Source organism: Geospiza fortis, unplaced genomic scaffold (assembly GCF_000277835.1).
Source record: "Geospiza fortis unplaced genomic scaffold, GeoFor_1.0 scaffold524, whole genome shotgun sequence".
NCBI classification, from domain to species: domain Eukaryota; kingdom Metazoa; phylum Chordata; class Aves; order Passeriformes; family Thraupidae; genus Geospiza; species Geospiza fortis.
Genome location: NW_005054437.1, coordinates 1,839,567 through 1,852,124, shown reverse-complemented (window position 1 = coordinate 1,852,124; position 12,558 = coordinate 1,839,567). Strand labels below are relative to the sequence as shown.

The 12,558-nt window shown below is 44.1% G+C and overlaps 1 protein-coding gene across 29 annotated transcripts in view; it reads left to right on the top strand.

The window, feature by feature from the left end:
* Positions 1-10,879, top strand: part of TNNT3 (troponin T3, fast skeletal type) — a 30,072-nt gene extending 19,193 nt beyond the window's left edge. For all 29 annotated transcript variants that reach the window (XM_031062113.1, XM_031062112.1, XM_031062111.1 and 26 more), the window contains 9 exons: positions 1,515-1,533; positions 2,328-2,373; positions 3,171-3,287; positions 3,604-3,681; positions 3,932-4,045; positions 4,205-4,314; positions 5,108-5,198; positions 8,020-8,060; positions 10,488-10,879. In XM_031062113.1, coding sequence (XP_030917973.1) covers positions 1,515-1,533; positions 2,328-2,373; positions 3,171-3,287; positions 3,604-3,681; positions 3,932-4,045; positions 4,205-4,314; positions 5,108-5,198; positions 8,020-8,060; positions 10,488-10,536 — 665 coding nt within the window. In that variant the 3' untranslated portion in view covers positions 10,537-10,879. The remainder of the gene's footprint in view (positions 1-1,514; positions 1,534-2,327; positions 2,374-3,170; positions 3,288-3,603; positions 3,682-3,931; positions 4,046-4,204; positions 4,315-5,107; positions 5,199-8,019; positions 8,061-10,487) is intronic.
* Positions 10,880-12,558: the final 1,679 nt, after the last annotated feature.

Here is a 12,558-nt window from a genome sequence, read left to right as displayed (position 1 = left end):
TGTTGGTTTCTGATTTCTTTTACACATCTCTCACATCTTTTTTCTTGATTATCTCAATAACCCATTTCCAACAACTCTCTCAATTTTTTGTTATCCAACACCCTTAGATCTGATTGCCTCAATAAATTTTTTGCAGTGTAAGTTTTTTGCTATTTTCCCCTCAAATATTTCATTTTCTTTTTCCTATTTTTTTTTCTATTTGCTATTCCAAATTTCTACCATCAGTCCCCAAACTGCTGGGTAAAAATAAGCATTTAGAAAATGTAATATCTTTCTGAATTATGATATCGATAACAGGGTTCATGCACCTGCTACTGAAGTGGTTATTCTTACTTTTACTTTACAATTTATTTTTTTACCAGATTCAGTAGGCTGTGTGCTTTTTTACCTCAGTTCCTCCCACTGAGCCAACACAGGGAGAGTCTTGTACCACAGAATCCTTCAGCATCCCTGAAAGTTCAAATGTAGTGTGTGGTTATGAAAGTCAACCTGGGTCTCTCTGAGAGAATGGGCCAGAATAAACACATAGGTTTAATTTATTTCTGTTTGTGAGAGTAACAGCACTGAACTTGCTGGCATTGTGCTGGAGTTAACAACTGAAGTTTAAAAAGAATAGCTGGGAGGGGAGTTGACCACAAGCACAAATGTTAAGGGATTAACTCATAAGACCAGCACATGTCTGAGAGCCAGGGAAAGGTCACTTGTTGCAAGGCAACAATTCTCACTGCCAGAGGGCCAGGCTGGCAGTCTCTGTGATGGTTTGGCCTGCCTGTCAGGGCATTATGCCTCTCCTGGAGATGGAGAGATCTTTCCCATTAATGCCCATGGGAATTTTGCATGTACCTCAGCAGGAGAGGATGCTTGCTAAGAGAGGATGGCCTTTCCAAGCTGGGTTTGAGGAGCACCACACAGTGCAGAAGAATTAGCACCTTCTCCTTGGCACTGAGGTGTCTCAGGGACATGTGCCCTAAGATGTCTTGGAAGCCAATGAACCTGGAGTAAATGTGTGTCATAAAGGTTTTCCCTTCCTGGCCTCCGTGTGAGGCATTTTAACAAAACCAGTGAAGCCTGGTTATCACTGAGATATGATATTGTGAATTTGAGTAACTTTAACAAAAAAAAATGCTGATTGAAAAAGGCATCATTTTCTTCTACCCTCCAGCCCAGCTGGCCTCCTTAGAGCTTTGGTCAGGATGGTTTGAGAAAAATAATTTTGCGTATACATAAAACCACTGCTTTCCAGATGCTACGTTTGGGACTTTTATACAGTCTCTTGATTCTTTTCTGCCAAATTCTGTTTCAAGGGTAAAAACAGATTCACTCCTAGCAAAAGGGGTGTGTGAGTGTGTGTATTTGTTTTGGAAGTGCTTGAGATTTAACCAGTTTCTCTGTATGTTTCCCCTAAGATTAAATTTCCCTTCCCTCCTTTTACTTTAGCAGCTGGCATGATCTCTGTTGTTTTAACTTTCTTCCTCTTTTTCCCGTCCTGTTTTGCTACATCCTTCCAAATACAGAGGAGAAGCCCAGAATAAAGTAAGTATGGTTTTGAAACCCTGGGATAATTTTCCTGATTTAGCAGAAGCCCTTAGATTCTCTATTAGGCAAATGGCCACCAGAAGCCTTTATCCAACTCTGCCTCACAGAACATCCATCTGTTTGTTCCTGCATGCCTTTCCAGGATGTCTGCTTCCTTCAGAGAATGCCTTAGCAGCAGTTACTGGCCTGGGCCTTATGACCTGTTCCTGGTAGAGTCAGAGAATTCATGGACTGCCTGAGATGCAGAGGGCTCACAATACCCCAAAATACAGGCAACTCTACAGTAAATCCTCCATGAGAGGCCATGGCTGGGAAACTGCACGCTTCATCCAGGATCTCTGACAATGGGAAGGGTGGCAAATGTTGGGCTGGGCTGAGTTGAGCTTTACTAAGGTTTCCTATGGACCTTCTGGCTCTGGGCCCCAGCAGCTTCCTTTCCCACTTTGCCAGCTGCCCAGGATGGAGTATACAGCCCTGCACAGGCAGACTCACAGACAAACATCTTCCCATGGGGTACAGAATGACCACAGGCTTTGGGAATAAAGAGAGGCTTCAGGGATAACTCCCTGCTCTGTATGACCTTCCAGGAAGGACAGTGGTCCTTAGGACTTTTCTGGAGTAGTTTTCCACTGATGTACTCTTTCACCCCTCCCTATCTCCACCAACATTCCTCCTTGTCAGTGTGGTTCCTGAGGGCAGGGCAGGAGAGGCTATTTAAAAAGCTGCATATCCTTTAAGATGAAAATCCTTTATTTTTCTTTTCTTTTTGTTTTGTTTTTGACTCTCTGCAGACTAACTGCTCCTAAAATACCAGAGGGTGAGAAAGTAGATTTTGATGTAAGTATTCCTGAGAGTGGCTGTGTTTGTTCTTTGTACCTGGTAATAGACAGGAGTGTAAACCCACATAACTCCTGTACTGGATATTACTGAGGGTAAAGGCAAAGACAAAAGTATGGTTGATTTGCAATTTGATTTCAGCAAAAGGCTACTCTCTGCTCCCTGAAATTGTCTGAATGCATTCACCAATAATGTGACTAAGCTAAAGTCTTACGTATATTTTTGTTGTTATCTCCTTGCATCTTTGAAGTCATTATAAGGAGGAGAAAGTAAGTGTTTTAGGGATCTCAGATCCTCCGTCCCACTGTTGCAAATGGCTTGAAAGTTGCAGGCCCTCATCTGTTGCTGAGAAACACTAGATAAAATTACAATAATAAGTAGAGATCCAAACACTTTCCTAGAAAGTTGCTAGAAAAATGAAGAAATTCTGGTATCAAAAACCTCCAGAGAAATATTTGCTTTGCCCAAAATGCAGGAATATTTTCTAGGTAAGATTTGTATTACAAAGTCAAGAGGAGGCAGCTGAGTATGTTCAAAGATAGGTGTGTAAGCAAAGCCAAGGATAAAATATGGTGGAGGGAAATGGGAGGTTTGGATTCTTTACACTTCTGGGCTCCTGACTGTTGCATGAATGAGTGCCTGATTGCACCTAGAGGCATTTAAGTTAATCCATAGATTTCCATGGAAATCTACAGACAATTTTTACTCTTGTTTCTCTGTATATTGCAGGGTGCTGGGAATGTCCAGGACATAACACTAGAGCAATATGGACTTAATGAGTTTTCCTGCCTTTTTAGGACATCCAAAAGAAAAGGCAGAACAAAGACCTGATTGAACTGCAAGCCTTGATTGACAGCCACTTTGAAGCCAGAAGAAAGGAAGAGGAAGAGCTGGTTGCCCTCAAGGAGAGAATTGTGAGTCCTTGTACTGCATTTCCCTGTACTAGATTGAGAGATCATCTGTAGATGAGAAGCTGAAACTGCTTTGACAGAAAGCTGTGCTGTCATGTAGAGTGACTGCTCAAGTCATCATCAAATGTCTTCTCCCCCCATCTGTCCCCTCTCTTAGCCCCTTGTTTTATATCTGAGAATTGTACTAGAGACCCTTCTGCATGCTCTAGAAAGAGAGAAGGTGGCTCACACTCAATGAAGCAAAGCTCTTGGTAGTGGGGTGCAGCAGTGGGGTAAAGCCAAGGTGGTGACGCACTGCCTCTGCCACTGCTCCCTGCAGGAGAAGCGCAGAGCTGAGAGAGCAGAGCAGCAGAGAATCCGGGCTGAGAAGGAGAAGGAGCGTCAGGCAAGGCTTGCGGTAAGTGTCCCTGCTTCCCTCTCCTTGTCCCTGCATCCAAGTGGGGAGATCCCCAGAGATAAAAAACTACAGGTTCTGCCTGTCTTAGTCCAGAGGTGAAATTACCACTCTCTAAAGCAAGGGCAGAAAACAGGAGTTGCTAATTCTCATCAATGTATTCCTCTGATCCCATTCCCTGCACTGACACTGGCTGCTGGGGAAGCTGGGAGTCTGCCCTGGATTAACTTGTTTTGTGTGTTGCACTCCACAGGAGGAAAAGGCACGCAGAGAGGAGGAAGATGCCAAGAGAAAAGCTGAGGATGACCTGAAGAAGAAGAAGGCTCTGTCCTCCATGGGTGCAACATACAGCAGCTATCTGGCTAAGGTAAAAATCATGGATTGATGAAAGAAATATGAAAACATTAAACGATTAAGTTGACTGGGAATAGTCTTCATTAGATGTTGAGAAAATGGCCCAATGTTGAAATTGTTTCATTCAGGCTTAATTTCTGAATCCTGACATTAATTGATGTTCTGAAAATAGGCTGACCAGAAGAGAGGGAAGAAGCAAACAGCTAGAGAGACGAAGAAGAAAGTCCTGGCTGAGAGGCGCAAGCCCCTGAACATTGACCACCTTAATGAAGACAAGCTGAGGTAACATGTTTATCTTAATTTATGGAATGATATTGATATTTGGTTTTACTGTCCTGAAGTCTTCTCTGGTGATACAATGACGTAGAGGAAGGGGCCTTCCTTGAAATGCATCACGGGACACACTTAAGTTGTGCCCTTGCTTAACCTGGAGAATAGAGGAGAAATGGGAATGTAGGGAAGTGTTGAAATGGTTTGGTAGCCCTCTAGCTCTGTTAGCCTCTCCTGCTAATTAGGATTAGTTGCTTATAGGACTAGCTCTGGGATTAGCTGAACAAGCCTACAGACTGGTATCTGTAGCATTCCCAGGGGTGAGTTGATGCTGCTAAGGTATGAACAGGATCTCCATGAAGGCTGGAGGTTTGGAAGCTAAGTGCTCTGGTGCAGAGCAGTCATCAGATGATAGTCTGGACTGCACATGATTGAAAGATGAAGGTAGCTCACCTCAGCCCTGACACAGATGAGATTGCACAGTGGCAACTGCTCTGCTTATCTGGGTGACCTTCAGAGTCCTCCTTCCTTCTTGTCTGATTCCACTGCAGTCTTATCTTTCATTAAGAGTTAGGAGGAAAATTAGAGGAATTATGTTAATGTGTGACGCATACAAGACTGCAAGTCTAAAAGATTTGAAGGTGAGAAAAATGTGACCTTGAAAATGAGTAACTTTAAGAGAACAGAGAGGGTTTGCAGGAAGATGTGTGAATGGCATTAAATAAAATTCATTATTAATGATGTGAAAACAATGGAACATATCTGATGTCATGTGTTTCTTCGGTCTTCCCCCATAAACACACAGGGACAAAGCTAAGGAGCTGTGGGACTGGCTATATCAGCTGGAGACTGAAAAGTATGACTTTACAGAGCAGATCAAGAGGAAAAAATATGAGGTGAGTTGAGAGGCTATTTTGCTAATGGCACTGGGTCCAAAATGTAAAAATCTCTCTGATTCATCTGGCAAAAGTCATGTTTTGATATCATTTGGGTCTCCAATGACCCTTTGCAATATTTATGCCGCAAAATGCTTGGAACTACATTCCACTAACATACATACTTGAACGGGATTTCACATTTCAGGCCAAAATTGAATAGATCACTTCTAAGGTTTTCAGTGCCCCAAGGCAATCCCAATGGAAAATAGACACCCTTCCCTCTCCTGAAATATTGTTCATTCTTGTTTATCTATAGGTAACTGTGGCCTGAAAATTCAGTAACTCTCAGCTCACACACCTCCATTGCAAAGTAATATTTTTAGATCCATCTTTGGTTTCAAACTTGAACGTTGTAAGTTTTATTCCAACCCAGACAGATTACCTGTGGCCTGAGCTCTCTGGAGTCACTGAAAACTGTCTCCAGACAGAAGCATCTGACTGAAGTGTCATATGGTAACAGAAAATCGACATGTTTCCTTCACATGGTCACTGGATAGGGTGGCACTCACCCGCATTAGGTTTCAGTGGCTGAGAAATCCTACTGGATCTCTCTCTGTCTCGCTCTCCTTTTAACTCCCAATCACACAGACACATGCTGACAGGCAGTGAGCAACACCAATGTAACTATCTCAATCTCTCTTAGATTTTAACAATGCGTTGCAGGCTGCAGGAGCTTTCCAAGTTGTAAGTACAATGAACTTGCCTGTGTCACAGCAGCAGCAAAGGCTACCAAATGCATGAGCCTGCCGCATGGTCAGAGCCAGGCGCCAGACGGGAGCTGGCACTTGGCTCCAAGTGCAGAGAGAAAAGAGAAAATTGGGTCTTGTGTCTCTCCATTCACTTCCTTTTTCTCTCCCTTTCCATTCTTTGAAAAGATGTAAAGTGGTAATTTAGGAAAAGAGTCAAGAGTCCAACAGGGATTTGTTAAAGAACTGAGCATGCACTCTACTGAGAGCACCTTAAAATAATTCCCTATCCAAAACCAGGTATTGCATGCATGGGAGTATCACCGTGATGCATCTAGGGTACAAGCAGAAACAGGGATACACATGTAATAGCTTGGACTACAGAGTATAGAGAATTCTATGGGGTTTGGAAAGCTTCTCCACCTTGTGGCACATGGTTATCTAGATCCAGAACACAACAGAGGGCTAGCTTAATGACAACTAGCCAAAGGGGTGTGGAAAAACAGGAAATTAGGCAGTGCCAGGAGAGGGGTACATGCTATGGTAATGAGACCTCTGCATAAACAAAGAGGTGGGTGCCTGCTGATGAAAAGCAAGGAGACAAAGTACAAAGAATGAGCTAAGCAGAAGGAAAATGCCCAGCTAGACGTGGAAGAATAAAGGGAGGATAACAGGAAAAAAATGAGGAGAAAGGTAAGTGAAAATAGGAAAGAGAATGAAGGAGACACAAGCAAGGATGCAAGGGAGAGAAAAAGGAAGGAAGTGAGACACAGAGAAGTAGAGCCATTCTTTAGCTCTAGTGTCTGTTGCTCTTTGGTGCTTCATTGGAGAGTGAGTGTCATAGTCATGATCATAAGGTTATGACTGAAGGTAAGTATTAAGTGCTTGGGTCAAACTGAAGACAACTGGTTCTCCTCAACACTTGGGGCAGACACTTGGTTGGAAAATAGCAATTTAAACTGCTGTGACAAATACTAAAACTTCCACAAGTAAGTACAAAAGCAAGTGATCTGTTGATCTTTCCTTGCTTGTGTTGTCCTGTTCCCGGTAATATTTCAGTCTCTTATGTTTTTTCTGTTTGCCATGGAAAGATGTGAGCCAGGAATACCAGTTCTTGGGACAACCGGAATGTATGACTTTTGTTTTTCTTTTTTTTTTGCACGCTGGGAATGTCAAGTGTGACTTTAAATATTCAAAATTTGGGTCATCAATTCTTGGACTGGCAGAGCCGGTGCAGAATTCTGAATTGTACCAAAAGCAAGGCATACCTTATGGCAAGAGCATTTCTTCAGCCCAGGAAAACTGAGTTGAACACTGACTTACAGTTGAGTTACAAATGAGAAGACGAAGGGGCAAAATTATCTATCACATCTTAGTGTTTTGTAGGCTTTTCCTGGGACATGAGTCCCAGGATTTCAGTAATGAGTCCAGGCCTACAGACCAAACTGAGTTACTAAGTCAGGCTATAACATGTTTATCCCGTGTAAGGTAGGTGTTTCCTCTCCTATGCATCAGGACATCTTCTCTTATTAAATGAGTGGCTGGGAAAGTAGTGAGTGCTGCAAGCTCCTCACCTCCTGCTCTGCCAGCCAGCAAAAGTATTCCAGCAGAATGTGACACCCATCTTCCATTCCTGATGTCCCCATGCAAAGACCACTCAAGATCTTTGGGTTTACACAAACACTTGATGTATAGGACTAAGGGAAGAGTGAGAAGGTGACATTGAAACATGAAGGTGATGGCGCCATCTGAGAGCTTTCCAGTTGGCCAAGGTGACATTCATTCCAGTTCACCTGCCTGCAGTTTGATATGTGAGTTCATAGGAGATTAATTTTAATATGTAGAAACACTTCTAGTAAGGGTTATAAAATTCTAGCTCTTCTGTCCCTTGACATGTGAAGGTGGTTTGCAGATTTATTGCCAAGAAGTAACATTTCTGTCCTTCAACCATGGGTGAGCTTTTATTTCCAAGGAAGTATTAATTCCTCCTACAGGCACCTGTTTGGAGCACTTCAGCAGGTAAAATGCTCCTCTCCTTGAGGGAACAAGGTTTCTTTGTCTCTAAAAACCCTGGTCATGTATGTTGTTTGCAGATTGTCACCCTCAGAAACCGGATCGATCAGGCCCAGAAGCAGTAAGTATTTATATCCCCTTCCTAGCTCCTGGCTGGGGATATCTTCTCAGTGTTCAAATGTGTCACTTCAGCCTCAACACTGACATTTTCTTGTTCCAATGAAATGGGGCTAGAGATGGAAGGGCCACTCCCATCCTGCCTCACATTAAGAAAATGAAGGGGCAACTGAAGTGAATGTAACACCTAACAAGAACAAATCATGTTTCTTCACACCATACCTTCAAAAATTTCCTCTGCTTATTGCTGGATTTTTCAAACACCTGACTGAGGTGCTTTGAATACTTGAGGGAATACAACCCTAGTTTATGAAGGATAAACAAGTGGTTGCTAAGATTACGAAGCATGGTGTGTAACAAGACTAACGTGATGGGATTACTGTTGTGAGTTCTTTCACTCATCTCCTCTCTCCCACTTTCCTTCACCACAAGACTATTTCATTACTTGTTTGAGTCTAATATCTTTATTCTAGGCATTTTTAATGGATTTATGAGATACCAGGGGCAGACACAGCTTGAGGGTTAGAACACGCAGAAAACTAACACTCACAGAGACGTAACTGCAGAGCAGAAAGGGAGGAGAGCTCTCCAGTGGTGGGTTTGCTCTTCTCTGTGCATCTGTATATTTTTACCAAAGTCATACCAGGAATGAAGCAGTGATCTTTGGTGATATCTTTGGATGACAGGAGTGACCAGTTACTGCCTTCCCACTTCCCCAAGATACCCTGGCTTATCAAATGAATGTTAACACTGTGGGTTTGGTTGTAATGCCAAACATAAGGCTTGACCTTCCTGTGGTATTTTCTGTACAGAGCTGTAGGCTGATAAACCTCAGCAGAATGTGCAGCTGCAGAAGGATGCCAGGGTTTGTCTGGGCGTTCCTGCTCTTGTGGGGTGCTATCACACCACCCACAACTGGCCACTGCCTGCTTGTTCCCTCAAAAGACATGGTACTCTCCGAGGACATCATCTGAAAAGGTTGCACTGGGATGCTCAGAGCTAATGAGATTTCTGTGTGCTTTAATTTCTATCCACACTAGACACTATCATTCCAAAGCAGTACCTGCCATTGTGTTATGCAAGGATCAAATGAATCTCTTGCTTCAGACTTTATTAAATCTCCTTAAGCACACTCTAAAGGTTAGGTGTAACATCAAACATCACAGGTGCTTGTGGACATTAAAGGACTCTGTCTTTGTTTGAGGAGCTATGAAGTTCCTACACTGGGTTTTGAACCTTCAGAAAGGCTGGCAAAAGGGACATGAAGCTTAATTTAAGATAAGCAGAAAGTGCATACTCTCTTTTATGTAAACCATCAATTTTTTCAAATATACCAAGCCTATCTTGGTCAAAGGTAAAGTATCCACTCTGTGTGTGTCTCTGTCACTGTGCTACATCCTTCTGTAAATATGGCTGGTGCTCTTGAACCAATCCATGGGGCAGCACAACAAAAATCTCCCCAGGCGTGATGTCCCCATGTTTTTCTTCTCCCTGGAGGAACCAGTGGTTCTGAAGAAAGGCCCCACCACCTTGTGCTTGGTCCCCAGCCCCACGCTCTGCATGTGCTTTGGTTCAAGAAACAGCCTCATCCTTGTGTGTGTGAGCTGGAAGGGTTTGGGGGTGTGCTGAGCCCCACAAACCAAGGTGCTGCTCATGGGAACTAGTGCAGAATCTAACTCCACTAACTTCCTGCCTAGCCCCATTCTGAGTTCAGCCTTCTCAGGCAGAAGGTAAGTGGCTTGCATGTAGGATTGCCCTTCTGTGTGCAACCCTTGGGGAGAGTTTGCCTCAGGTGCTTTGAGTGGGGATGTAGCTGGACTGCTCCCACACACCATGAACAAGACAGGGGTACTGATATGACAGCAGGCCTAAAAAGTTGTTTGGATTGTTTTGGAGGCTCTGTCTCTCACAATATAAATAGCCACTGACTTTGCTAGAGCAAAGCACTTCTTAGTTGTATTTAAATTAGTGTTCAGTTTTTGCCTCCACTACTGAATGGATCATCTGGGGAATTCCCTCAGAACTCTTTCATACTGAGCAAATTTCTCTAGATAGAGATTTGAATCCTAAAATCCAGAGCATAGCAGATTTGTATTCAGAAAATATTCAGAAAATATCGAGTCTGTGACTGCATAGACCTGTCGCTTAGTTGGGAGACCACCTAGATTTCTACCCTGACAATCCAGGAGTCTGGAAGGGTCCATCTCTTTCAGACATTCACATCCTACCTTTCACACTAAGAGCCCCAGGAGGAATATTTTTCCACAATATCAACAATATTTTTCTCAGGATGTGGTCAATGGCAGGTGTGCCCAGCATGTGAGAAGTGAAAGCAGATGAAACCTAACCTAAGAGTCAGAAATGCAGAGTGGCCACAGAGTCCCACTGCTTCCATCATGCTGACATGTTTTTCTTTCCTTTTGCATTGTAGCAGCAAGAAGGCAGGAGCCAAGGGCAAGGTTGGTGGGCGCTGGAAGTAAAGAACCAGGCAGGATGGCCTTTAATGGTGTGCTGAACCCCTGCTGGTCTCCTCTTTCCTCCTTCACTGAATACTTGTGTTCTCATGCCTTAATGATAATAACAAAAATCACATCAGCCTGGATTGGTTATTGCTGCTGCTTTTCTTCCTGGAGGGGTCTGGTGGCTTCCTCAGGCAAGGGGGAAGCAGGTTCCCTGTGGAACTGGGATGACTCCTTGCTGGCATCTTCAATTACTGCTGAGCATGTCCCTTATCCTCCTGATACCAGCCCTATGCTGTCCTGTAGATTGCTATGTACAAATCTCTGGATTTTGTAAATAAAGCACAACCAGTACCTACTCCAATAACAGACCTCTGGAATGGTGTTTTGTATTTTATTTAACATCTTCCCATTTTCCAAGGATTTGGGAGTTGGTCCATACCCTTACTTAGTATCATTTGATCTGTCTCTGCAAGAGGGAATAGGCTCAGTGTCATCAGCAAAGACTCAGGATTGGGGGCCTGTTTTAAGCCATTGTACAGGCAGGTACCAAGAGCTGACTGTTCTCAGGGAGCTAATAATCTGGCTGCCAAATGTAGTTGAAATTGACTTCAAAGTTTGAGTGATGAAGTGAATCAAAGAATAGGGAATAAAGGAACAAATATGCAGAAGTGGTAGCTTTTAGCACATAGCTTTTATTAAATGCAATAACAAGTGCAATAGAGAATGATTCATTCAAATATTACATTAAAATATTTATTGAGGCTGTTAGCCTGCATACAATATTAAAGTCCAATACTGAAGTGTGAATTACTTGGTTAATTCCATGTAGATGTCAAAACACAAGTGGCTGTTACTAAATTTGAGGTGCAAGATGTAGGGCCTCTTGTCTTTGCCAACCCTTGAGCTGCCCTGGTGAAGGGAAGCCCATCAGAATCTCTCCCATGTTTCCAAATTTCTGTTTCTGGTGGCTGTGTGCCCACTCTGGCATTCTGTTGGCATGAGCTGAGGTGTCATGGACTCACGAGTGGTTTAGGAAAGATCATATAGTTCCAACTCCCTTGCCATGGGTAGGAACACCTCTCATTAGACCAGGTTCCTCTTAACCCCATCCAACCTGGACTTGAACAGTACCAGGGATGGAGCATTCACAGCTTCTCTGGGCAACCTGTTCCAGTGCCTCACCACCTTCCTGGTAAAGAATTTCATCCCAACATCTAATCTAAACCTGCCCTCTCTCAGTTTAAAACAGTTGCCCTTGTCCTGTCATGGGATAACTTGGTAAAAAGTCTGTCTTTCTTATAAAATCCCCTTACATACTGAAAGGTCACAATCAGCTTTCCATGCAGCCTTCCCCTTTCCTGGCTGCACAACCACAGCTCTCTGCCTGTCCTCACAAGAGAGGTGTCCCAGCCCTTCCAGCATCCCTGTGGCCTCCCCTGGACCTGACCCAGCAGGCCTGTGTGTGTTGTGCTGGAGTCTCACCAGCGTGGAGGACAGGAGGAGAGCCAGGACAGGAGCCCAGCAAAGGCAGGCAGCGCTGCAGTGTCCCAGAGAGACAAGATTTTAATGTAATCACAGAATTGTTGGGGCTGGAAGGGACCTCTGGAGCTTGTTCAGTCTAACCCCGCTGCTAAGGCAGTGTCACCCAGAGCAGGTGGCACAGGAATGTGTCCAGGTGGGCTTCAGTATCTCCAGGCAGTGAGATCCTACATTCTCCCCTGGCCAGCCTGTTCCAGGGCTCTGCCATTCTCAGTGTGAAGATGTTCTTCCTCGTGTTGAGGTGGCACTTATGTTTCAGTTTACGGCCATTGCTCCTTGTGCTGTCGCTGGGGAGCGCTGAAAAATCTGGCACCGTGCTCCAGGCATCCGCCTTTGAGATATTTGTACGCGATAACGAGATCCCTTCCGAGTCCTCTCTTCTCCAGACTAAACAGCCCCAGCTCCCGCAGTCTCCCTTCTTAAAAGAGATGCCTCAGACCCTTCCTCATCGGCCGGGCTGGGCAGTGCCGGGCTGCGCAGGGCCGAGCTGGGCACCGGCCC